Genomic DNA, 27,663 nt, shown 5'->3' with positions numbered 1-27,663 from the left:
AAACATTGAAACATCCTTACATTCCTGATATGAACCCTTTCTGGCCAAGGGATATCATTCTTTCATTATACTCCTACTATATATATTCTATATGCTATCATTTTATTCAGATTTTTACAATGATATTCGTCAGATTAGCCTATAGTTTTCTTTTTGTGTTATCTTCATTAAATTTTATTATTTTCTAAGTAGGACAAAGGTCATTTGTTTGGTAAAGATCTTGGTAAAGAATCCCTCTGAAACCATCTGGCCTGGTGGCTGTATCCGGGAGACTTACGAGAGAGGAGGGAACGACAACTATGTTGTTGCTACTTAGCTACTAATGTGTTCAGATTTTCTATCTTTCCTGAGACTACCTTTGTCCATTCATCATTTTTAGAGAAAGCAGACATATATTCATAAAGACTAAAGTAAAATACCGTTTATAATTTCTACCAATTTCCTCTCTGTCTGAGCTGATTCTCATTTCGTATTTTCACATTGTCTTTTAATGATGGCTCCAGTTGTTCTGTGGGGGGAGGGGGGCCACATGCTGCATCCGGAACGGAAAGCACCGGGTGCCTTCATGAGGTTCACCAAGGCTCTGAGCTCTGTTTTATTTTTTATTTATTTTTTAATGGTTTAATGATTTAATGATAATTACGCTTTTACTCCAGGATAGCTAGCCATAACAGGAGGATAGCACACACACATAACCCATAGTAAGTCCATTTCAACCCAAACCGAATCATCAGTGTTCTTCTCTTGACTTTGTTAATTTTCTTGTATCATATTGACATTTTTTAATACCACACACTGTTTCAGTTTTGTTTCTTTATCCATTTTACCCTGACACACCTAAAAAGCCAAATGTCTACATTTTGAAAGATCTCGATAGCCTGAGTTCTTTGATTCCCAAACCTTAAAGCTTTACAAGTGAAATACCCTGAGAATTTTTTTATATAGTTTATTGTCAAATTGGTTTCCATATAACACCCAGTGCTCTTCCTCACAAGTGCCCTCCTCCATCACCACCACCTCTTTTCACCCCTCCCCCTTCCCCTTCAACCCTCAGTTCATTTTCAGTATTCAGTTGTCTCTCAAGTTTTGCATCCCTCTCACTCCCCAACTCTCTTTCCCTCTTCCCCTCCCCCTGATCCTCCATTAGGCTTCTCCTGTTCTCCTGTTAGACCTATGAGTGCAAACATATGGTATCTGTCCTTCTCTGCCTGACTTATTTCGCTTAGCATGACACCCTCGAGGTCCTGAATACTGTATTATCCTACAACATCCCCCGCTGCCTATTTTGAGACATGAACTGTGGCTCCTCATAAAAGCAAAAGTGGCTTCCCTGGCTAGTGTATGAACACCTCGGTTGAGAATTATCCTAATCATCCAGAAGGTTTCCCCTCTCTTCCTTCTGCCCAAGGACCATCCTCCACATCCAAAAGATCTAGTCCTATAATGTTACCATCATCAGGTAAGAGCCTGGTGGCTAGAAAAAACTAGATTTCTGTCATTCTGCCACTTTATTAAATTTTCTCACTCTTTGTACTAATTTTCTGGTTGATTCTCCTGCATAATATCCCAATCTCTAGGAAAAGCATTTTCCCTTCCTGCTATGTATATCTTCCAGAGTCAGCATGGACAGGCACAATTTCCACCAAAACTCAGCCTTGCTGTCCCTTAATCTTTTCATCTGTTGACCTAGACCTAAGTGCCTGAAACATAGGGAATACCAGTCAGCAAATGTTATTGACCGGGCGACTGGGTGACCTTACCTATACCCGGGATTACCTGAAACACTAGGTATGAGAACACTTTTAAAAATGCTAGTGAAGATTCAAGGTCATGGCCTTTGACTGGAATGATGGCATAAGAATGACTAGTTTAGCATGTTATTAAAATATCTGCTGAGCCCCTGCTGTGTGATTCTGCTCTACACACACACACACGACTATTATGACAATTCGTCATCATTTTTAAACACTCATACTAAAAGGCATTCAGTAGAGCCTTTGAACCATGTTCATATATCCAGGATACAGAACCTTTCAAAAGTGTTGTGAAACTGCCACCATGCCTGCCCACCCACCCTGGTCTCGATTCCAAAGCTCTCAGTAATCAGACTGTACTGTGACTGCCCAGCCTTATTTCCCATTCTTCTTCTGAGGGCTCACCAGTTGGTGAAGACTAGCTCCTGTCCATGCTCAAGTGTTCCCCATCCTCCGGGAGCACTTTCCTCTGATCCTTCTGCCACCCAGTCCTCATCTATTGTTTCCGGCCCATTTCAAGAGTCACCCCCTGCACAAGCCTTTTCCTACAACTCAAGCCATTGGATACTGAAGAGAGCACAGCCTGCTCCACTCCATCAACTCTTCTATTGCAGAACCGTATGGCTTCACATATGGCCGGTGCAGGTGAGCTCCTTGATGGCCAAAACATGTCAATGGCCATGTCCCCTCAACACGTCACACAGAATCCAGCATATTCTAATTGCTCTACAGGCATATGCTAATTGTTAAGGACCCTGGGAGAAAATGCCTCTGAACCTATCTGAACGATCAAAAGTGGACACAGGGAGAATCTGCCCTTCTCAGGGGATCAGGAGATAGTCAGGAGGTGAGGCTCCATCCCCCTTCCCGCCATTAACATGGCGCCAAGAGAGGTCACCCACAAAGACGATGTTCTATCTCATTACCGATTCAGTCCCCGTGGAAACCCTCACCAGGGCCCTTAATTTCATGTGTTAAAACAACAAACGAGGTGACCCCAGCACAATCTCTAATAGGTAGCACGGGTCAACAATTATTCATTTGTTCTAGTGCTTTTCGCATGACGGGCTGAGATGAAAATTTGTCCTCTTCCTGGCAAGAGCTATAAATTAGTTTTATGCTACTGTTAAACCCAGAGGCAAAAAAGGGGAAGGGACTGGAAGTGGGGGAGGGTTAGCAAATAAGGCCTGAACGCTTGCAGCAACAAAGCTACTTCTTGGACTGTGTAGACCAGGGAGAAGGGGACAGCAGAAGACAAGAAATTGGCCAGACAGAAACACTGATGCAGAGTCTCTGATACAAGACAGTGAACTCTTCGGGATCTGAACTGAATCTTATTTTTCTTTTTATCCCAACATCTAGCAGGTTTGCTGAACTAGTAAATGATGGGGTGTATGCAGCAATCATGTCTCTAGTAGCCAGATCTGAATGAAACTAATTATGCCACATCCATAGGAGTTCTCCTTGAGTTGTTCAAGGCCAAATGGAGCCAATAAAAATGATGGTGTTAGTCAACATTCTTGACATGTGCTTTTCCATATGATATTAAGTGGAAAAAGCAGTTTATGAGAATTTACACATTGTATTTAGCTGTTTGTGTTTAAAAGGCACTGAAAAAAGTTTTCTCTTCTTCATGCAATGCAGAATTTTCTAAAAGTTATGTGAGGAGAATACATTCCCTTCTAATTAGAAAAAAAAGTTTAAAAAACCTATCATCATCCCATAGTTATCTGCTAGAAAAAGAGAACAGTGATGTAGATCATCTAGAAGATGGGAAAAATCACCCATGCCTGACTTTGGAATCTGTTACATACAGCCCCCCACCCCAGAAGATTTATCTTCCTAATTATGCTTTGCTCTTTACTTAATATTAGGATTAGTTCTAAGTCCCTGAGCTCCCTTGCCAACTAATGATCTGAAGTGCATGGCAGGAAAAGTCAGCTTGGAATGAAATGAAATATGAGCTACAGATAATCCACAGGCAGATAATTGAGCTTTGGCTACACACACAGAGAGGGGGTGGGAAGCCTTGGGCAGGGGTAGGGGGAAGGGCTCAGTTCCTATCCTCAAAAGCCAGACTCCTGAGAATCAAACCCCAGGTCCACTACTGCTAACCCCAAGGTCTTAGGAAAGACCCTTATCCTTTTCTGTGCTCTCATTTCTTTGAAACTGCTGGTGATGGTGGTGTTGGCCTCCTGGACCCCAGAGTAGGATTAAATGACACAATGCATCGGATGTGTTTAGCACAGGCCCTCAGCAGGTGGGAGCCGGGACATGTGTGTTTGGGGCATGCCCTTCCATGATTTGCATCCATACATTACCTCCTTCCAAACGCACTTCACCGTTTATAACATGTTTTAACACATTCCCCAGAATCCTGTAGGGATAGGGGAGCCAAGTATCTGCATTCTCATTTCACAGTTATGAAAACAAATACCTGGAAAGGTAAAAGAGGTGCTCTTGGTTTTATAAGAATTGGAAGGACAGAGACCACATCTCCATTCTCCATGAGGCTCCTTCCCATGTGCCCCGGCCCTGTCCCAGTCACACATACTCTCTGCCTCGCTCCCTTTCTCAGCCAACATGAGGAAATGGAGGTTTCATCCTGATGCCTCTTCATCAAGACTTGTGAAGGTGAGCCAGGGAATTACTGCCAAGTACTTGGCCAAGATCAGGTGCTGTGCAAATACTGAGTTCTAGTAACGCAAAGAACTTGAGGAAAATGTCCCTCATTTTGGCTCCTTGTCATGGACCACAAAGCTGGCTAGGATTAGCCATGGGGGCACATTAGCAGGGCTAGGATTGAGGACTTGTCACTCCTGTGTTTTATAGAAGAAGGATTTCGTGCTATTAGCAATTTATCTTCCTTCTGAAATATTCTCCAGTATTGGATTCATGGAAGAGTCTTTTTGCAGTGGTGGAAGAGGGGAAGGGATGGGGAGAAAGATAAAGTCCTCCCAAACTCCCCTCCCTTTATAGGTAATTTATACAGAAATCAGTCACTTTCCTGGCTCTTAAAGTAGATCCTAGCTCCTCCCTCACCTGTTCAAGGCTTCCTTATTTTCCCTCTCCCTTTCCCCCCCCCCCCCCCCCCCGGGTTTGACATTAAGAGAAGAGAAAGTGAGGGGCACCTGGGTGGCTCAGTTAAGTGTCTGACTCTTGATTTCAGTTCAGATCATGATCTCAGGGTTGTGAGATCAAGCCCCACGTTGGGCTCTGTGCTGACAGTAGGAAGCCTGCATGGGATTTTCTCACCTTCTCCCTCTGCCCATCCCCTGCTTGCATGCTCTCTCTCAAAATAAAGAAAGAAATATTTTCTAAAAATAGAAGAGAAAATGGAAAAGAACAGGGCAATTTGCACTCAAACCTCTGCAAGAAACTGGACAGGATGCCGCCCTGAACATTCTCTACAAACCCCTTCCTGACCTCAGAAATCATCTGCTGCCCTTACTAGAAAAATCAGCTTTGTGACAATAGGGACACGTTTGCTTTGCTCACCATTTTATCCCCAGCACCTCCACAGCACATAGTTGCTGCTCAATATATATTTGTTAAATGAATGAATGAGTGAGTGAATGACTGAATGAATTCACTATGTAACAGCAGAACAGTGTGGACTGGACGGATGCTGTTGAAGAGGGTGATGTTTGTTTATGTATTACTATTTAAAACTAAGAAAAGGAAGCTGCTTCTAACTTCTGAACGTGAAAACCCAATTCAACTAAATAGCAGGAAACTGCAGGCAGCCATAAAAAATGAAGAATTTATGAATTAAAGCTAAGCTCTCTGAAAGAATGACTTTAAACACAGTCAAAAGAAAGAAGATAAACCACCTTCTCATTTTCTGTGCTTAAAAATTCCCTCGGAGTTATGCTTCCTTCCTTCCCCTCCTGTGAAGTCAGTCTGTGTCCCAAGCTCTGGGCATGGGGACTCCGAGGACTAACAAATTAAACAGGGTCTTGTGGAATCGGGCAGCCCTACTGGCTACGTTAGGAAGGTACTCTGGAACCTGCAAGGATTGGAGGTTGTTAAAGAATCAGAGTTAAGAGGAATGTCTGAGCTCATTAAGAAGCTTCTATCTGATCCCAAAAGGGATGCCCAGCAGACTGTAAGTGGGCGGGGAAGGGCCGGTCTGGCTCCTCCTCCCGGAAGTGTAGTCTGTACCCCAGCAGCTTTGCCTGGAAGGCTGGTTAGAAATGCAGAATCGCAGCCCCAGGCCAGACCTGCTGAATCGGGAGTCTGTGCTCGCATAGGATGCCCAGGGGACTCGTGTGGACACTGCGGTGTTTGAGGCGCGCAGGTCTAGCCCGCTATGAAAGGAGTTTTGCAGTTTGTGAAACTACGAGGGTCGTTCTGGGATTTATACACATACAGGGCACAAAATCAGAGCTCTGCGTGTGCCTTCCCTTCTACAGCATTTCCCCGAGAGCAGGAGAAAAGCAGGCAGCAGGCAAGCCCAACCCCTGGGGTGATCCTAGAAGTCACCCAAGCTGCATCTTTGTACAGGCTGCGGGAAACCTAGCCTGCAATGGGGCCTCAGTCTCCTGCCCCTTGGGCCATCTGGGGAGCCTGGAATGATGTAGAAAGTGAGCACCCTCCAAGGGGGAATTTGGGGGAAATGTGAACACAATAGGCCAGATGTTGAAAGGCAGCCATGGAGAATTCTGGAAAGAAATGCACTTACAGGAACAATATCAGTTACCTTTAAGTATATTGGGCTAATTATCCTAGTGGACACTAATAAACGTGCTCCTTAGAGACACACGGTGACTGTAATAACTCAAAGATGAATATTGGATGAATGAGTTATTAAGGACTGGCCAGACTGCTAACCTCCCAAGCCCAGGGGGCAGCTATTTTCCCTTCTGCCTTCCCATGTCTTCCCCCGAAGCCCAAGATTTTTATTAAATATGTACCCAGCTACTGAGAAAGCTTTAGAGTCAATAAAACACCTGCCCCACCTCGCTTATGGGGATTTACTCGGAGCTGTCAGCGCTTTCTGTGGTGGTGGTGCTGGTCCTCCATTGGAGTGAGGAGAGCCACAGTGCAGAGAGGGAGGGAGCCTGTGTTCAGCCCACGGTCAGCCTCCACTAACCCACTGCATGCTATGGTACGAGTTTCAGTCCTCGGCCTTTAATCTAGTCTCAGAGAGGAGCCCTCCGCCCCTAGAACCAAAGGGCTGGGCCTGCACCACTCCAGGCATAACTGTGAATACCTTCAATAGCTTTTCCTCCAGGGTTCCAGGCCCTGCATCGCCCTGGGAGTGTCAGCCACAAGCCCACCTGCAAAGTCTAAGGCCTGTCCCTGCTGTGACTCCCATCTCCTACCTCTAGTCCCCTAGGTATTAGCATCACAGCAACCAGATCAATCCATGGGTTGAATGAGCACCTGAACAAATGAAAGAAAAGGCCTCCTAGAGTTCTTCCTTAAGCTTTGTACAATGTGCCCATTTAACAGTGACCTGGAGACAATGGCCACATACACCACTCCCTTCTTTCTTTTGTTCATTTGTTCACAAATAGTATGCAGTGATGTGCACAAACCTTTAGCAATATCTTGATGATTTATACGGGTATGTGTGTATCCACAGAACCACCACCTAGATCAAGAGTTAAAATATGCACAGCCCAAGAAAGTGTCCCACACGTCTGTTCCTAGCCAATAAGCCCTGAAGATAACCACCGTTCAAGCCTCTGTCACCATAGTTGGCATGTTTTTGAACTTCATACAAATAGAATTATTAAGTGTGTACTCTTCTGTATCTTTATTCAACTTATTTTTGAGTTTTATCCCTGTGGCTGTGTGCAGCAGGAATTCATGCTCTTGTTACGGCTGCATAGCATTCCATTGTGTAAATTTACCATAGTGTAGCCATTGAAAGGGCATTTTAGGTGGTTTTTAGATTTGGGGCTACTATGGATTAATCCTTCTATAAATATTCATGTGTGTGTTTTTTTTAGAATCCTCATTTCTGTCAGGTGTTGAATATTGACCATAAAGGGTTTGAGATTTTACTCTACTTATAGGCTCACAAAGTAGGCTGCCCCAGGTTCGTGGATGCCAGTGGAAGACACGAGACTTCTGGGTCAGAGATGAAGGGCAGCTTCTTACCCACAGTAATAGCAGCAGCCAGGACATTTGCATATTTGCACCAGTTCCTTGAAACTCAATTCCCACACGGCTATGCAAACAGGGCCAGATGATGTCTGTACACACAGTGTGTTGCATTATTACAAAAGCTTAGGGATCCCAAATCTCTTAACGAGTACAGTAAGCATGTTTGCCCTCAATCCTGAAGGAAGATATGGCCTCTGTGTCCCAAGGCTATAAGCCAACCCACCCTTTGCTCCAAAGAATCACTAACTATATTTCAAGGTTGTTCACTATAAAAACATCCTTGAAAACATAGTCTGGAATAAAGGACATTCAGGGCCATGCTTGCAAGATGTGCAAAAATGGAAGAGATCAATGAAGAATTGTTTCCCCACAAGTGTATGCCCAGGGGGCGGGATTGCTGAGTCAAAGGGGCTGGCATATATTTAGCTTCAACAGATACTGCCAAAAAAGCCAAACCAAACCAAAACAAAACAAAAATTCTCAAAGTGATTGTATCAATTTACACTCTCATCAGCAGTGTATGAGAGTTTCAGTTGCTCAACATCCTTGCCAACACTTGGTGCTGTTGATCTGTTTCATTTAAGCCATCATGGTATGGCCATATCTTGTTGTTTTCGTGGACTTTTCCTCACAGCAGGGCTGCTTAGGAATTAAAATGATGGTGCAAATCACCATGAATATCACTGCCATGGGCAGTGTGGATCGGAGGCTCTGGGGAAGCAGAAAGACACACAGGGCAAACTTCCCTCAGGAAACATGCTTTAAAGATATAGAAAGACAGCTCCTGACCAGGGAGAGCTGGTTTCAAGGGAAGGCACTACCTATGCAATGCTGTTCAGGCCACGCCAGCACACTGACAGGCCTCAAAGAGAGACCCCTCAGCCGAGCAAAGAGAGATATGCAGGTGGGAAAGGTGGGGGGACCAAGGGCCAGACCTGCTCACAGGATTGCCTAAACTTTGTAGCAGCCCTGCACTGACCAAAATACATGCTAGTCGGTGATGGTGATGATGACAGTGACGGTCATCATTTACTGAGGACCACCTATATTCCAAGCACTAAGCTAGGCTCTTTACATATATTAAACCTTTCTCTAGGTTGCAACCAGCATCCGTTGGCCAGTGATGAGGTGGAAATAGTAAAAGGCTCTTGCTAGTGAAAACCTCGGCCTTGGGTGAGAATTGTCAGGGAGCCCTAAGGGAGATTTGGAAGGGCTTTGGTGTTTTTACGATTTCATCTAACTCAGCTCTGAGCCTAGGAATTATGCAGGGTGAATTTCCTCAACTCACATCTTCATCAACTATCCAGTCAACAATAAAGATAATAGTAGTGAACACAATGATCATTTAGGGAGTAGTATCTTCTTACTTGGGAACAGATACTATACAATGTACTTTGTATCTCATTCAGTCTTCACTTCAACCCTATGACATTATAATTCCCATCTTACATAGAAACTGAAGTACAGGGAGGTTAATTAATGAGTCCACAGTCTCAGCTTTTAGTAGCAAAGGCAGGATTCATTTTCAAGTTTGTCAGACTTCAAATATGTTTTCTTTCTACTCTGTAGCACCATCTTTCCATCTACTCTTGATCAAATGACACGTTTCCTATTTTAAGGACAAGCTTATATAAAAAGGCCTAATTTGCTAAAGATGGTTATTGGGGAATTTAGCCTGCTGTTGAAAGCTGGTCTTTTGTGTGAAATGACCTGGTCCTCTGCTCTACATTTGTGCATTTCTGGTATTAGCATATGAATGTGAGTTGATAATCATCCCCAGAAGGGCTGTAGGCCACATCCGTGCCTGTGTGTAGACAGTGTTCTCTGACAGTGAAGCAGTTCCCAGTCTTAATCATCCAGGAAAGAGGCAAGTCCTCAGGGAGGAAACCAGAATTCCAAATGGGGGTCCCAGGCACACAGAGAACCTCTGCTGCTGTCACAGCCTTGCCAAGACGGGCCTTAAAGCCTTTGAGAAGCTCGGTGTGCAGGCATGAATTCATCAGTGGGTGGAAAATCTGAAGACTGGGAGCCAGGATGGACACGCCAGAAAGTCCTAGAGGGCAGGCCTTATTATTACACACAGTAGGCTAGGCCTGACCCTAAGCATGGGCCCACTTTGAAAGTTACAGCGAGCTCAGGAATACTGCTGCTACGTCTTACTCTGAATCTACAACTCAACAGTTCAATGACACTACTGATGCAGGGATCTAGGACACACACACAAATGAACGTCTCTCTCCATTGCCTCCCTATTTTCCTACAGACACGAGAAGTTCCACAGCTTCAGCAGTCACAGGCTGGGAGAAACCCAGTGAGTCACAGCTGCCCAAAATGCTGATGGGGAGACCACGGCAGGGTGTCAGGAATGGGGACTGTCACATCAACATTCTAGTGACACGTACACTTCACTCAGGTCGTCTGAGATGGAAGAGCTTAAGACCAAGAGGAAATTATTCATTCATTCAGAAAAAAAAATTGCTCTTCTCTTTTAGGTACCAGATAATGTTCTAGAGATATAGTAGTTAACCAAGATAGCCAAGTTTCTAGTCCCAAGAAACTTACATTGCAGTAGAGAAGACACAGTGCAGCGCACATGCATAGATACACGACCTATGCTATATGTACATTATAGTGTTGATAAGCGCCATGGAGCAAAATAAATCAAGGTAAGAGGATTGAGAGGGTTTTTTTTAATAAGTGAAGGTAAGTGAAAGGCCACCTCAGAGTGAGGTATTTGTAGAGCAGAGCTGCAAATGAAGTGGGAAAGAGACCCATCGTGGGCACCCGATAGCATTCTAAGCTAAGAGATAATACAAAGGCCCTATGGCAGGTGTAGACAGCATGTTTAAAGCACAGAAAGTGGCAAATTGTTCATTGCAAAGGGAGCAAGGATGATATGGGTAAGGAAAAGGCGAGGCTAGAGAGTTAGCTGGGAGCCTAAGTGGTGGGCTCTGGATGGCCAAAATAGGGATCTTTGGCTTTATTCAGAATGTGATAGAAACCCATTAAAACACTTAATGAGAAAAATTACAGTCTGTGTGAGGCAAGAATGGACAGAGGGAAACTCATGTATTCGTTTCCCAGGGCTACCATACAATTATCACCGACTTGATGGCTCAAAATAACAAATTTATTATCACACAGTTCTGGAGGCCAAAATTCTGAAATGAAGGTGTTTGGGTCTTTTGTGTGAAGTGACCAGGTCTCTGAACACTCTAGGAGGAAGGCTTCATTGCTTCTTCTGGTTCTTGTGGCTCCATGCATTCCATGGCTTGCAGCCACATCATTCCAACTTCTTCCTTGATCTTTACATGGTCTTCTCCTCTGTGGCTTTCTCTTCTGCCTGTGTCTTCTCTTCCATCTCTTATAAGAATACTTGTCATTAGATTGAGGGCCTGTCTGGATAATCCAGGATGATTTCATCTCAAGATCCTTAACTTATTTACATCTCCAAAGACCCTTTTTCTCAGATAAAGTCACATTCATAGGTTCCATAAGTTAGGAGGTAGACATATTTTTGGGGTCCCCCTTTCAACACACTACCAGTAGTCAGGAGGGTCTCATAGGAGCCCAGAGAGGTGATGAGGGTGACTTGCCCTAGGGCAGTAGCAGCCAGATGGTCAAAAAGTCATTAGACTGTGTTAGAGTAACCAGTCAATGGGGAGGAGTCATTCATTTATCTTCTCCAAAAATATTTCCTGGGAACCTACCATGTCCAAGCGCTATTGTCACTGGGGATACAGCAGGGTTAAAACAGATGTAGATGTAATGCTCATGCACCTGGAGCTCACGTCATGGTCTCGCAGGAAACCTGGACCTTGAATAAATGTGTTGTGTGTTATAAAGGAAGCATGCAACCAACAGACCAACCTATTCAGAGTATGGAACACATCAAGGAGCACTACAATGTAGCCAGGCCAAAGAACTATAGGGGAAAGGGATGAGGAAGGTACAGAGCTCTGGCAGAGAAGGCTGAATTTGTGCAGTTCCTGGCCATGAGGTCTTAAAAACAAAATAGGCAGATGTGATTGGTGTATGGCTTTGGAGCAGCCTGGCCATCAGAAGGTCTCAGAACACGCAGGACACATCTCTGCCCCCTCACAGCTTGTGAAGTTTACTCCTGTGTATGTAGCCATTTTCAGCAAGACGCCCCCTCTCTCAGGTTCCGGCACTGGCTCCTACTGTACCCATACCATGAGCAGCACTGCTGCCCCCCTCACCCTCCAAGCTTGTGCAGACTGGTTGAAGTAGTGCAGGCTGGGCACACCTCCTTCAAATACTCCCTCCTTCCTCTTAAGGAGATGCTCATGTTAATGGAGCTTCAATTAATTTATTTTTAACCTTTAAACTGCTCACCCAGGCACTGGGTTTCACTTGCCAAATGCAGATATAAAAATGTGCCTACACAAAAGTTGCTTTTAAGAAAAAGTCTTTCATTTGCAAGATTCATAATATTCACTAGCAGGCTCAAAATCTCACAGATGAAAGGCAGGGCCAGAGAGTAAAGGAAGATAGAGTGGCACTCTTCCGACTATGCAGTGTGGCTGCACCTAACATTTGCAGGGCTCAAGGCCAAAGTGCAAATGGAGGTCCACACACTTACAAGTTCAGATACTTACAAGCACAAGTCAAGGTAAGAGACTCTTAAAATATGTTCTACCCTCCCCCTTTAACAATTCCCCCTTCAGAGTGATCTGCATGGTCACGGCCCCAGCCAATGGCTTGTCTCACTTTCTTCCTAGTGAGGCTTAGTCTGGCACGGTGATAGGTCTCAGGCAAAGGCAAATGAACCCCCACAGGCCACACATCCAAGCTCTGTGTGTATCCCCCCAAAATAGTCACCCAAGGGCCATATCTCATATCTGATGGTCCACCTTCTGGATGTTGGATCCCAGAAATAGCATAGCTACAGAACACTGACTTAGAGCCACTGGGTAGGGAACACAGGATCTCCGATATCTGGAGTGTGGTCTCCATGGGAAAGTTCAAGGGCTCTGGGCAAGCACAACCCATCAATGCCTCATCTCAAGAAGAGGGGTATATAACTGGAGGAGTTATGGGCACATTCAGCCTTTTGTTAGGTCAGGGCCTTTCCGAAGTGTGGGAGGAGAAAGTGGGTCTAGATCACTCTAGCAAGTGGACACATTTCCTGGGTTGATCGAGCAGACTGTCCTTCTGAAACAACTTGTAAAAAGCAATCTGCTATTAGTTAAAGGAATGTCTGAGGCTTAGAGTAATCTCTGTAAAAAAGTAAAAGCAAATGAAATACCCCTCTGACATGAAAAGTTGGCTCTTCAAAGCTTTTATTTTATATCCTATAAAGGCAGCTGAGCACATTTCAGAGCCCGCCTCCTGGTCAGAGCCCAGAACATACTCTGTGTCCCATCACTGCCAGGTTCTGGGAAGGCTGCCAGGAGACCTTCCTGATATGTCCACAGCTGTGGATGCACACGGACATACACACCCCTACACACTCCTGAGAATGTGACAGCTGAGAATAAAAGGTACAGGTACAGGACAGAGCCTCCACCTGAAAACAAAGAGCCTTTCCAAGGATAAGATCCAGAACAGGATTCCATTTACAAATCATTCATGCGTTCATTTACTCAAGCAACAAAAATTGATGGAGAGTTTACTAGATGCCAGATACTTCTAAGTGCTGGATTTGCCCATCACTGGGCTACGCACTGGGCAAACTGAATACGGCCCCTGCCCTCAAAGACTTCCACCCTAATTGAGGAGAGAAGACCATGAGCTAGTGATTTTTCACTGTGAGCTGGACAGGTCTTAACTGCTGCTTGACTCCGCAGGGCAGGGAGAGAGGTGGCATCCATCTCACAGATGCTCATGAGTCTCAAACAGATAACATCAGCCAGGACTGTGGCTGAGCCACCTAAATGATATAAAGGACTAGAACCAGCATGATCCTTATATGTGAAACTGTCATGAATGCCCCGATGGGTGTTTCAGATATGTATCAAGCCTCTACTGCATGCCAGGCACCATGTGAGCAGTGAGGACATGTGAACAATAAGTCCCCATCCTGAAGGCTCTCGAAAAGCAGGAAACTACATATAAGTCAACCAACCCTGGGCAGCCAAGGGCCAGGACCTAGGAACTAAAGATGGGCCCTGAGAGCTCAAGGTCTGGGTCATGTTTTTTCAAAATGTCACCCATATATTCCTTCCCTGCTCCTCACAGGGTGAGACTGTACTGTATGTGTACGATGACCAGGTTGGTCAAGACGCTTTTGAAATCATAGGACTGGTGTGTGTATAGACACCTTTATGGACCCATCGTTTTGCTGTTTGCCCATGGACCTTGGTTCTTAAAAAGTTTTGTTCACCAAAATTTTCATTTTCATTTTCTTCTTTTCTAATTAGTTACTGGCCTACCTATCCCAAGACCTGAGCCTTCTGTGTGTGTGCTAACCGATATCTCCTTGCTCAATATACATAATTTTGATCATCAGTAAAGAAATGAATGCAGTGATATAACAGAGGCAAGAATCAGATATTCTTAGAGACGGTCCTTGACTCAGTGGCCAGATACAAGGATATTTAGGGAATAAGCTTACGGGCCCATCCCTAAAGTGAAGAATCTCTCTGAAGTATTTATCCAATCTTCATGGCTTGAAAACCATAAATTTCATCCAGGCGAGTCCATTTCTACCCTTTATTATTCTGATGAACTACTAATTTCACCAATGAAAACCTCTGCAAAATGTTAATTAGCAGCATCTGGTGTGGATCAGAAATATGGATACTAATTGAGGCAATTGGAGTTGTTTTCTCTGGAGTGTGGCCTTCCTGATAAAACGTCGGATAATGACCTCAATGTGTGAATTCCTGATTAAGGAACTGATAGCCCCTACAGTGTTGGTTAAAAAGGTACACATTTATATCATCTTCCCTCCACTAAAATATTTTAAAGAAAATTATAGACATTATCATGCTGTCCACAGAAAGGTCTCCTCAATCTCTGTACCAAGTATAACTAAGATGGGAAAATGGAGCAAAGGACACGTTTTCAAATGAAGATGTTCTATCCCAGGTGATAAAAGCCCACCGCTGCTTTCTGCTCTCAGCTTGACTTATTTTTTAACTGTTTGGAAGGCATTCCAGAGTCCTCCCAGGTTTTGTGTGCACGTCTACAGTCATGCCAGGTTTTGACAAAAAGAGGTGAAGAGCCAAGGTGTCCCAGGAAAACAGAATAGGCAACACCCAGCCTTCAGCCTTGCCTGTCCCTCCTGGGAACCGTCAGAATGTTTAAGTACTACAGAGCAGGACCTAGGGGTAGCTAACACTTATTCCCTCTTCTTAGCAGACCTGATTAGAAACTCGGTGCAAGCCTTGACCTTATCGCCAAACTCTGATACCTACTCTGAAATTTTACCCCCTCCCTCACCTGTTCTTTGGCCCTGGGTGTGAAACACACCAATATGCATGCTGCCTTTCCAACCTGCTCCCTTAAGTCACTCTTACAAATGAGAGTTTGCATGAGCAAACTCAAAGCAAACACCTGACATTTGAAATTGGGTGCAAACCCTTCCTCAGCTGAAATACAATAGCAGGGCTTGCTGGCCATAGAGAGCAGAGAGGGTCATGAGATTTTCTAGGGGCAGTTGTCCTCTTTGGAGGCCAGGGTTTGGAGAAAGAGCCATTACCAACCTTATAGGAGTGTGGCTGATCAAATTAAGGAAGGCGTTTTTTAAATTCAATTACACCCTCAGTGGAAATGGTCTCACTAATGCTAGGGGAAAGAATTATACCCAGTCCATAAAGCCTAACACTTCTAAACCCAATTCTGCACATTATTCTAAAGGTTAATTCAAGATCTCTCTTCCAAATGGGAAGTTAAATACAGCCAATGGGAGGAAGGCATCTGCTGACTGACTGAGGAGTTTATCAGCCTGTAAGAGTTCATTAGTTTTAATTAGCGTAATCACTAATGTTGCATTAACAGTTTAGGGAAGGAAAGTAATTACTCACATATCCACTGTATTAGATGGGAAGATTAGAATTCATTTTCTAAAATGATTAGCATTTTGCCAATTAAAAGAATCCTTTCTCCCTGCCAGAAGCCCTGTGACCTCACTCACCCGAAGATCATTTAATTGAAACGTATTTTGCATCAGAAAATGGAGCAGGAAGAAGTGAAGAATTACGACTTGGTTTATTCTTACAGCCTTCTTGGGGCACAGCAAATGCACGGGCTCCCTGAGTTTATAGTGTCCTGCTCTACTGGCATAGTCATTCACTTCAGTGGCTTTAGATTATGCTCCGGGCTTTGTCACCCAGCAGCAATGAAAAAATGAAAAGGGTGGTGAGAGATGAGGCCAATGGAAGCAACAGAGGTTCTAGGTGGAACGGCCACTGCTAAGGTCCTCTGGTTGGACAAGCATGGGGACTTGCCACCGGCCCCATCCTGAGCACACAGGAACGCTCTAATGCATGAAGCTGTGTCTCTTGGGCCCCTTAATGACTTCCCCAGAGCACTGGTGACATCTTGCTGCCTCTGGCTATTCTCCAGCACCACAGCCACCTCTTCTCCATCTCCACTAGGACCTCTATCCACCAGCCACATGGAACTTGTCATTTCTGATCTTTGCCCCATCAGCAAACCTTTGACCTAGGTTGATGGAGCAGTCTTCGTGCTTTGCCCAGTGTAAATGTCACTTTGCACAGACCAGAATAGCTACTTCCCCTGCTTTGTACTCAGAGACCCCACTGCTTTGCCTTCTATATTATACACACTCCTAGTGAGCTACTGAGGCCAGAACAGGGGTCTTACTCCATTGGGGATTCTCAGCCCCTTGCACATATGAGGAACTGCATATATTTTTGTCAAATGGCTAAATGAATTGTGGGCATGTATCTATCCCCCCAAACCTCCCCATCAGCCTAGTCATAATTTCAGCCTCGGAGGCCCAGCCTGGTCAGATCAGCAAATGTCACAAAGGAGGGAATGCAGGTATCTGCATGCGAGTGGACGCTCCTCCCTCTTCATCTGTGCGTCTCACACAGCACCACTTTCAAAGGGAACTCGACCTTGTTGAGTGCATCTCTGGGCTCCCTTGGGATGGGGTGTCTCTGATTGAGTTTAGCCAATGGGAGGCACTGGCAGGAGTTTGGAGGGAGGGAAGAAAGGAAAGTCAAGGTATTTCTTCCCCACTCCCTCCCTACTCTGATTTCACATCTCTGATATCAGCTGCACAGAACAGGATGCAGAAAACGGAAAATGGATCTGGATAAGGGCATGTGGAGAATAACCAGCCCAGAAATACATTTCTGAGATGGGAATTTCAGGCTGTTCTGTCTCCAGGTTGGGCCAGGAGGCCCCGGGCCAAGTGCAATATTGTGGTTTCCAGGCCCTTACATTGACCTGTGCTCAGTCCAGGGTGCTGTCCAAGTGCAAAGGTCATCTGACCAGGACAGACACAGGCAGGCATGGACTGAGGCAGAAGGCCACCAGAAGTACTCACCCAAACCCACATCTGAAGGGAAATGCCATCTTGATGTAATCCCTGACGTAGTTATTCAAGCTGTCTCACAAGCATTATTTCCTTTGATCCCCAAACCACCCTTTGAGAGAATATTTTGTCGATAGGAAAATGGACTTAATCAGGGCTACTGGACGAGTCAACAGTGAGACCAGAGTCTGCGGACATCCAGCCTGTGATAGTCACAGTCTATGATCTCTGTCACCTTTGACTGATCTAGGCTCTGTTCCCAGCTACACCTCTTATGAGCCACATCACCTTGGGCAAGTGACTCAACCTCTCTAGGTTTCTTCATCTGCAAGACAAACATAGTATGTTTCTCTAGTGATTGTGTGTATCGCTCCTCGGCCTTTTGGCTAAGATCAAGTCTAGTGATTGTGTAAAGACAAAGTGAGAGAAAGGAGATTCCAGAGGGTGGGAGAGGGGACAGTGTTTGGGACTTTCCATGAGAGGTCGTGACCTGGTCCCCTTGAGCTCCACACACAAGGCCAATCTGCTGCCAGACCTGAGTCTGCTGGAGGGACCCGGGGGACCCTGGCATGTGGCTGACGGTGTGTGAGCCCCGGGCTTTTGCACAATCCCAAGGGATGAGAGGAACTCCCCCTCACCACTGACTACATGGTACATGCCACCAGCGGGCAGATAGGAATTAAGTCAGATATAATTTTTAACATTTTTTAAAGGGGAATTAATCTTTTCTGTGAAAAACTAAATGAAATCATTATGCAAAAAAAATACCAAAGTTCCACAGTGCCTAATTCTTAGTAGAAGTTACATACCAGTCAGTCCCCCTCCTCTACTTAACACTAAAGGGGAAGTCAGACTCATCACTAGCAGGATTCTGGAACACAGCCTCCCTCGGGGGTGCGGCAGCGGTGCAGGACAGGCAACGGCAAGCTGCCCTTTCGCTTCCACCCAGGAACAGCGCACGAACTATGGGAAAGGCCCTGTAGCTCACAACTCCGCAGGCTGCATTCCGGGGTAGGGCGCAGACACCGCAGCTGCAACTACCAACCCCAGAGCAGAGCTGGTGTGACAAGGGGCCACGGGGCGACCAGCACAGCATGTGGGGGTGGGGACGCAGGGGAGGGGCTGGGGCCCAGTATACCCTAAAGAAAGGGAAGCCAGCCAGGCCTCCACCGTTAGCCATCCTCTGAGCCCAGGGAGCCACAGTGGCGCAAGTGAAAGGCAGACCTTCACCCTCACCCTCTACACATTGGGGACAAAGGGAAATGAGAGGAGGGGGCAAGGGGCCAAAGGCACCTGCAGTCCTGTTAGGGCTTGGAGAGCTGGGGCACAAGGGACTCAGTGCCTGAGGTCCGCCCAGAGGCCAGCTGCTGGGTGATGGCCTCATGCCTGGAGCACCCTGCGGGGTGCTCGAGGAGTGGAGGAGGAGCTGGAGGCAGGGAGAGCTCCAGGGAGGGTGGGGGGCGGGGGTGGGGCATAGTCTCAGTCAGGAGGTATAAAACCGGATCCCGATCTTTCACGTACAAGCTTTGTAACCCTGGGCACGTTACTATGGAAGCCTGTTTCTTCAACTGAAAAATATGAATCGTATCCGTGTGTCACAGGGAGGACCCTTGCGAAAATCACAATTAATGAGGCGCACGCTATGGTCTGTGCCACCCAGAGCCAGAAACACGGTTTGTCTTGCTCCCAGCTGTCCCCGCTAGCACCCTCATGGCCCGGCCAGAGAAGGTATTCAATATGTGCTTACTGATATCTGATCAGAAGGTGCCCTCAAGCTCTGGAACAGTGAGCCTGGAACAGGGCAGAAATGTGCCCGCTGCAGGGGGGGGGGGGCAGGGAGTCCCGGGACTCACAGATGAGGCTCCCTCTCTGGGAACTGTGGTCCAACTGCACATTATCATCTCTGCATCTCACCTTAAGACCCAGGGGAAGGGCACCCAAGACGGCACGACCCCCGGCAGCACTGGAAGGACAAATAGGCACTGACTGAAATGGTCTAACAGGAATAGCAATGGGGATGCATGGGCAGCTCAGTCAGTTAAGCAGTCGGCTCTTGGTTTCAGCTCAGGTCATGATCTCACAGTTCCTGAGTTTGAGCCCCACATTGGGCTCTGCACTGACAGTGTGGGGCCTGCTTGGGCTTCTCTCTCTCCCTCCCTCTCAAAATAAATAAATAACCTGAAAAAATAATAATAATATCAATGATAAGAAAGGGAGGGGAGGAAGTCCATTAACTTCTGATGCCTGCACAAAAATATTAGCAGTATTAAAAAAGCAAAAAAAATTGTTTTTTACCTTTATAATGAATGACCATCATAATGCATGTTGAAGGGGAAATTGCTTATTTGTTTCAGTATCTTATTAATGAATCAGAAAGACATAAATATTATCTTTTCCTGGATTGAATTTTCAGAATCTCAACCACCCAAGACATCTACCTCAATTTTTTTAGGTTTTTTTTTTTTAATATGTTATTAGATTTGGAAAATCTCTTTTTGTGAAAGGAACTTTTTGTGGGAGCTTCTATTTTTAATTGGGAAAATTTAAATTCTATACCAAAATGATATGACATGGAGAAGATTTAACACTGTCTCAGCATCTAAATCTGGCAAGACCTTTAAACAATTTAATTGTATCTCATTAAAGCATCTGTCAAATCAGATAATCACAAGTGTTGGCAAGGACGTGGAGAAACTGGGATCCTCTTGCATGGCTGATGAGGCCATATAATGGTGCTGCCACTTTGGAAAACAGTCTGGCAGTTCTCCTTCGTTCTGTTGTTGTTCTTTTAATGTTTATTTATTTTGAGAGAGAGCATACATGATGTGCTTATGGGAGCAGGGAAGGCACGCAGAGAGAGAGGGAATCCCAAGCAGGCTCTGCACGGTCAGCCCAATGTGGGGCTCTAACTCACTGTGAGATCATGACCTGCCCCGAAATCAAGAGCTGGATGCCTAAACAACTGAGCCACCCACGTGCTCCTCCAGGTCGTTTTTTAAGAAATAAGGCATTCTTGACCTGCCTGGGGGACCCCACTTTTAACTCTTGGCACACCTGGGGAGTCTCAGCCAGGCTGAGAGACTGGCCTCGTCCACTAACACTCTCCTCTCTCTCCCGCAGTATGTGTCCAGCCGACGCGCGGTCACTCAGAGTGCACCAGAGCAAGGTGGCTTCCCCCCTCACCACCTCCCCCACCACCGCCACCACCGCCCCCACCACCACCTCCGCCACCACGCCCGCCCCCACCACCTCCACCACCAGGAGGCGGGGCTGCACGCCGCCCAGGTGACACCCTGCATGTGCCCCTTGTTCTCCTGCCAGTGGGAGGGCCGCCTGGAGGTGGTGGTGCCCCACCTGCGGCAGATGCACAGGGTTGACATCCTTCAGGGAGCTGAGATAGTCTTCCTGGCCACGGACATGCACCTCCCTGCCCCCGCCGACTGGATCATCATGCACTCCTGCCTTGGCCACCACTTCCTGCTGGTGCTCAGGAAACAGGAGAGGCACGAAGGGCACCCCCAGTTCTTTGCCACCATGATGCTGATCGGGACCCCCACCCAGGCCGACTGCTTCACCTACCGCCTGGAGCTCAACCGAAACCACCGGCGTCTCAAGTGGGAGGCCACCCCCCGCTCTGTTCTGGAGTGCGTGGACTCGGTGATCACCGATGGGGACTGCCTCGTCCTCAACACCTCGCTGGCCCAGCTCTTCTCTGACAACGGCAGCCTCGCCATCGGGATCGCCATCACTGCCGCGGAGGCCTGCTCGGCAGAGGCCGAGATGTGAGGCCAGAGGCCACCGGACGTGCACCCACAGCCACCCTCCACCAAGACGCTCTGCCTGGGACCCTGGGACCTCCGGCTGCCGGGACTCCAGGCTCCTTTTTATTCTTCCCCCCTCCCTTCTTCCCTCCTTCCTTCCTTTCTTTTTCTTTCCTTTTTTCTTTTGTCTCAGGTACTTTGTGGTATTTAGTATTTGTCTGCCATGGGCACTTTAGTAGGTAAACATCCTGTGATTCAAGATCTTGGTGTGATGTTTGTGCTGATTTGTCGGTATAGTTTGCTAGAGCATTTTTAATCTGATTCAATCAGAATGGTTATTTCCTGCCACCCCCAAGTCCCTTCTCCACTGCTTCCCCAGGGAGTGAGAGCCACTGAGACCACGAAGCCTACTGTCGGGGTTGAAAGGAGATTTCATTTCCAAATCATTTCTGCCTTCTCTTTTCAGTCTATTTCAGACCAAGCTAACCCTGAAGTGTGGTTGGGGTTCCCAGCAGGTTGGGAAAGGGGACCTGGCCAGCTCTGAGTGATATTCCAGACCAATCAGACACAACTCTGACACCTTCCCAGGAACCTTCTGGTCAGAGCTAAGCTGCCTGGACATGAGGAGGGGCCTCTCCTCTGCAGGCGAGGGAACGAGGCTGGAGGTACCACCACGCCACAAGTCCTCCAGCTTGATCCTGGGGCTCGGAGGGGGGGGCACAGACGCTGAACCCTCTGTTGGTGGGCTGCTGGGGGCTTGCTGTCGGCCTGGGCCATTGTTTCATGCTCTGGAATCAAAGTCCTCAAGTTTTTGGTGCTTTCTTGAAAACCTCTTTACCCTCTGTTGAGTGAGTAGGAGAAAAGAATAGGCAAGATGCAAGGGAAGAGAAGCAGCTGAGAAAACAAAAGATAAAATTAATCTCCCACCTCCGGGAGGGCGGTCTCTCGCAGAGAGTTTTACTATCGAATTGTAAAATCCATCAATCCTTTCACTAGGGTGGAACACTTTTGTATCGTGCCAAGGGCCCATTTTACTCTTGATATTCAGTAAACCAGAGCCACAACTCAGCATCAAACATAAGGAATTCGGAGGGTGTGCCCGTGACCTCTGACCTCTGGAGGTCAGAGGTCACTCATACACCTAGGGCGGGGATAGGGAGTCCTCCTTCCTTTCCTTACTTTCAAAATGCTCCAAGGGCCCCATTCAGCACACACATGTCACTGGTCATCTACTATTCAGTGCCCGGTTGCAGTATGAATGAAACGGGGACAAAATCCATCTTGCCTCTATGTAGACTGCTTTCTCTTACTTGGTTGTCACAACAATTCAACACCTTCTTGTGGAAGTCTCTCTCTTGTGTATTTAAAGAAAGTGGGCATGTTTAATCGACTTCGTCTCTCCTGTCCAGAGGTGAATACCTTTCAGCCTTCCCAGTAGGCCTCTTCTCCCCGCCGTTTGCTGTTTTTGTTCTCTCCTTGGCTACTCTCGTCCCTGACAAGCATGGCGCCTAAACCCCACACAACGCTCATTAGAATTGAGTGGGCCTTCTGCCGCGCAGACACTGCTCCTTGCCCGTGCCCTTGGCATCGTGGCTGCGTCCAGGCAGGCCTCCAGTGAGTACTTAGTTTCAGGCAGCTTGCCCTCACAACAGCAGTCTTTTCCTCACCAAAAGTAATGGATCCTGAGACACGACACCCTTCTCCCCCAAATTAGGTAATCCTCCAGCCGCCTGTGCTGCCAGCCCATACTGCAGGCACCAGAAGGGTGGTGGCGGTCAGCAGGTTTCATAACTCAGCCCCCTCTAGTCACACAGCAATTGCTGAGACCCTGAGGCCAAACTTTTGTGAAGTTAGAGCCCTAAGGGAGCCAATAAACATCACGTCGCACACTGAGGCAAACGTCGAATCACAGTCCCAAGGAAAGGGGGTGTAACCCGCTTGCTCTGTCAGAACATCGTCCAGGACACCAGCTGCCCCCTCACACCCCCAGCCCAGGAATCAAGCTGAGGCTGGCTGACCAGCGCTGGGACAGACTGGCTCACTTGCTCCTTCCTTGATTCCCAGGCCTTGCCTCTAAACCTCAGATCTCCTCGCCTGTAAGTTTGATACCTCGGGAAGCCACAGTCCCTCCCTGGGTGAGATATGCAACTACCCTGAAACATTTATGGTAGCCTCACAGGTGCCCCAGATACACAAACAAACAAAACCTCTGTAAGAATACAGTTACAGTTCACAGAGGCCTTAGGATTCCTGCAGACGTCACCTCTGCCTTCCTGTCGTGCTGTTACCTGAGCCAGACTAGGAATAACTTCAGATGACTGTTACTGCACACAAGACCGTATTATGAATAAGTAACCCGAGATAGGAACTGGTATTTCTGGTTCCTAGGAATGTTTAGAATTAAGAGTAGAAATGTTTTATTTTCATCCATCTATGGTGCTCCCAAGAAGGCCTGCCTCTCCATGGCCACATGTGAGGAATTGGAAGAAAAAAAGAGCAAACAAAAAATAATAGAGAATTGAAAATGGTACCAACAAAGTGTATTGTGTTCAGCTTTGTAGTCATAAAGGGCCCCCTCACTTGAGTCTCAGGTTAATCTTTATTGACATCGTCAATATTCTAGAACATATTAGAGATTCTAGGACATGAAATGACCTTCCCAAGGTCACACATAAAGTGGTTGGGACCATGACTAGAACCTAGCCAACTGACTACAGATGTGCTGTTCTTGAAAATGAAAGACATACCCCAAATACTCTGCAGTATTCCCACCTCATCCATGGGCTGTAGGTCTGAGGGTCAACTGGGTCTCTGTTCTGGGATACCTGAGTGGTCAAGGGGAGAGACTGGAGTGGATTTGCTTTTGGAGCAGCTCGACTTGAAGAACTGGTCAACCTGGAAGCAGGGGTGGGGTGGTGGGAGTGGGAACCAGCTGTGGGGTCTTTGGGACCAGGAAAAATCATCCCCGACCCCAGGGTCCTCCTAGATTTCCAGGAGTCTGCCCAGTGAAGAGCGCTGGGACCCCATTATGCCATTCACACTCAGGTGCTGACGTAATGACTCACCTGCTAAGGAGTCATTTTAAAAGCCTAGGGAGAAAGCCACACTTACAGAAGGAAATGAGTTACCAGTATTTCAACTTTAGGCATTTGTGAGACTGGTTTTTTGAGGAGGTGCCGACATAAATGGAGGTCAGGCCATATAAAGAAGATTGTCTTTAACAGTCTTTGTCTGCATCTGCTTCTAAGATCCATCTTATCACTATAGTGGCTACCTAGAACATTTCAGAAATGGGCCAGGTTAATAACAATAACGGTACTCATGGCTACCACTTTTGGGGGTTTACTTGTGACCCAGTAGGTTGAATACTTTGAAAATATTATCTCATGTCATCCCCCTAACAACCTTCTGAAATGAGTACCATTATTGTACCCATGAGAAATTTAAGCTGAGAGAGTTCGGATCTTCCTTAAGGCCACAAAGCTAGCAAATGGTAGAGCTAGGTCTGGAGCCCATGTGTCTTGTTCCCAAGTCCAGGCTACTTCTGATCAATATCAGCTTGTGGTATTTCTATGAATTCATGGACTCAAGGGTCAGAAACTCTAAATGGCATGGAAGCCTTTTAGTACTCATTGTGCCCCTTCGTTTCTCTTTTTCCCCTTACTTTTCCCAGCCCAAGATAGGCTGGTGTGCTAGACCTGGTCTGTATACCAGTTGTTAAATGTTTTAGGAATTCTAAAGCTGATTAAGCATGGCCATTACTAAATATTAATTTATATAAATGTATAATTAGTTATATTAAAATCAAAAGTTAACAAATACTAAAAACTCAGCACTTCCTAATTATTTCACTACTCTTCTTTTTTCTGTGCTCTTGAGATTACTTACAATTATTGTCATTGTCTGGTGAACATAGTACACACAGATGTGCTACTAGCTCCATGTTCAGTGAAGTCTTAGCAATAGCCTGAAATTGGCTGTGGCAGTAGCATTTACACCACTGGATATTGTCAAGTATGATAAGTGAGGGCTTTTTTAAACATTTAACAGCACACCATTGCCAAGACATCTCGGATGCACAGAGCAACGTGGAGGAGAGGAGAGGGGACTCTGCAAGGAGAAATAAAATCCCATTGGCCACAAGACAAAGATAGAGATTACAGTCAAGCTAAAGGAACAGAAAATTATTGGGAAAACACAAACTGTTCTGTAGAAGGGTGTCCGGGACTTCTAAGCAACTTCAAGCACATTCCCTGCTCTCCCTACTCGAGACCCTGCTCTATTGCTGTTAGTGCAGGAAGCTCTACCTGGTAAATTTCATGGGCAAGTCATGGCTCCATGAAAATAGCCTACTGGCCACCTCAGTCTGAAAAGTGAAATCAAGCTCTATGAGAATGGAATATCCTGTTGCTTGTTCTTACAGGTCATCTTTCCTATCTCTACCTGTAGACTAAAATGTCATCTAAAGAAATAGTTTACTTTGGGGAAAAAAAAAATATATATAATGTTGAATTAATGATTGGAAATATCCTCCATCTGAGGTCACAGTGAGCTATGGTTTCAAACATCACATAAAGTGTGTTACCACCAAAATAGGACCTTTACACAGCACAAAACTGAGAGACAGAAAAGACAATGAGTCAAGGGATAGCACTTGAAGAACAAAACCCAGCACCTTACTTTCCTGCTCTGTTTCTCTCCATTGAAACCTAATGAAGGATCCTGATTACAATCTACAGCCTACTGTAACCAATACTCTTTCCAAATTAAGGGCATGGTTCCTGCTAAGATAAAAGTCATAGGAAACTCCAGGCTGACTGTCTGGAAGCAGGCAGAATGTCAAGGCTGACAGAGAGTCGGTCACTCTGATTCCAGTGGTTTCAGTATGAGGGATGCAAGAAATGAGGCTTGCTGTAGTTTCCACCTGCTCCAGCTTCTGGTGGAAAGGAAAGGAACTATGGACCAGACATCACAAAATTTCGGTTAAAAGGTCAGCTACAAATAGCATCCAAAGTAGAGTCTCCCAATAGATTGCTGGACTTTCAGATTATTTGCTCTGAAGATGTCCTTCAAGAACTAGTGAGTTCTCTGTTGTGCTCACCAGGAGAATGGCCAGCTGAAAAAAAACCTCACTGAAAAGAGATCCAAGAGATCTGCTGTAGATAAGCATTGATTTTTATTTCCTGCCCACATCAGGTTATTACATGGGTTAGAGTTTGTCTTTTCCAATATTGTATAAAAATACTTTACCTTGAGTACTCAATGATAAACACTCCCCTCTTTTTTTAACTTTTTTAAGGCATTAACATAATAAAGAGAAACTGAGAATCATTTTACTTACCCTGAATTGATGTATATATACTTTTCTAGGCTTTCTTATGGTGTTAAAGACAGCAAGAAGCAAACTTGGAGCAAACCCTACTTCATCTCTGCCTTGTCTCCCATGAAAAGTGTCATTAAATTGCATTTGATACTGTTTCCTTGATCCTTTGGAGCTGTTTTTTGGTGGTGGGGGGGGGTTGTTGTTTTTTTTTTCCTCCCCACGGGCTATGGTGCAACATGCGAGGACAGAAATGAAACGCTACAAGGGAAAGCAATTATCAGAAATTCACCAGCTGCCATATTTGACTTCTGTTTCATTATCTTCCCCCGCCTTTTCATTCTTGCCTTGATTTTAACGTCATAATTGGATGTAAGGGAGAGAGTGCTAGTAGAGGTGCATAAAAGCCCTGGCAATTAATTTGTCCCCAACACTATTTCAACGTATGGTGCAGCCCTGAGGGGACCAACGCCTCTCTGACTGGACTGCAAAGAAAGAGACAGGCTTTCACTCCCCTTCCCTTCCACCCTGTACCCCTTATCTTAGCTCTTCCCTTCTTCCGCCTGAGAACGGTGTCCCTGAAATTTGGGCCTATCGGATCAGTTGTCAAGGGAGGTTTCATGGTTTAATTCTTTAATTTCAGGCCACTGTTAGTTACTCGCAAGATCAGGATCGAGCAGGAGTACTAATCCGATGGCCTGTCAATTCATATTATCCTCTATCTTCTTCCATACCTCCTTATTCCCAGAACCTGTTTCCTGCCCCCACATAGGCTTACTGACCCTGCCCTGAATTGATCTAAGTGATCAAACTGACCATGCGGCCAGCAAGAATATTCACAAGCCAGGTCCAAGTCATCTCAGGCCATGTTCCCTCTTGGGACATTTCTGCATCCCACGGTGTCCCAGATATCTGCCCTTTCCCTACAAATCCCCCCAAAGCCATGCAGTAAGTTTTCTCAGTGCTAGAGCGAGGCTCCACTGAAAGAAGGGAGAAATTCACCCAACTTTCCTTTTCTCTCACCCCAGAGGCAAGGCTCACATGAGGCTTAGCTCTGAGCTGCCGCAGAGAGTATCCTGATGATCCACACTCCCTGGGGAGGGCCCTGACATGGTAACCCCGCCCTGGCATCTTGGGGCGATTCGGCAGGGGAGGGAAACCCAGCCCTGGCCTCACTCTGGGAGCTGGGGCTTTAATTCCCAAACTTTAGTGTCCTCAAGAAATAATCTGGAGAACTTA

General features: G+C 46.1%; 1 protein-coding gene and 1 long non-coding RNA gene across 2 annotated transcripts in view; both read left to right on the top strand.

The window, feature by feature from the left end:
• SIAH3 (siah E3 ubiquitin protein ligase family member 3) overlaps positions 1 to 21,363 on the top strand; it is a 68,251-nt gene extending 46,888 nt beyond the window's left edge. Inside the window, exon 2 of the mRNA XM_029938511.1 lies at positions 20,464 to 21,363. Within this exon, the coding sequence (XP_029794371.1) occupies positions 20,464 to 21,129 (666 nt within the window). The 3' untranslated portion in view covers positions 21,130 to 21,363. The remainder of the gene's footprint in view (positions 1 to 20,463) is intronic.
• A 2,212-nt stretch (positions 21,364 to 23,575) lies between these two features.
• On the top strand, positions 23,576 to 26,582 carry LOC115290651. Its single transcript, XR_003908182.1, has 2 exons — positions 23,576 to 23,890; positions 26,475 to 26,582. It is a non-coding gene; the product is annotated as an uncharacterized LOC115290651 (long non-coding RNA).
• The last annotated feature ends 1,081 nt before the right edge of the window (positions 26,583 to 27,663 follow it).

The sequence above is a fragment of the Suricata suricatta genome, chromosome 4 (assembly GCF_006229205.1).
Source record: "Suricata suricatta isolate VVHF042 chromosome 4, meerkat_22Aug2017_6uvM2_HiC, whole genome shotgun sequence".
In the NCBI taxonomy this organism is placed as follows: domain Eukaryota; kingdom Metazoa; phylum Chordata; class Mammalia; order Carnivora; family Herpestidae; genus Suricata; species Suricata suricatta.
This window is presented reverse-complemented; position numbering and strand designations above follow the sequence as displayed.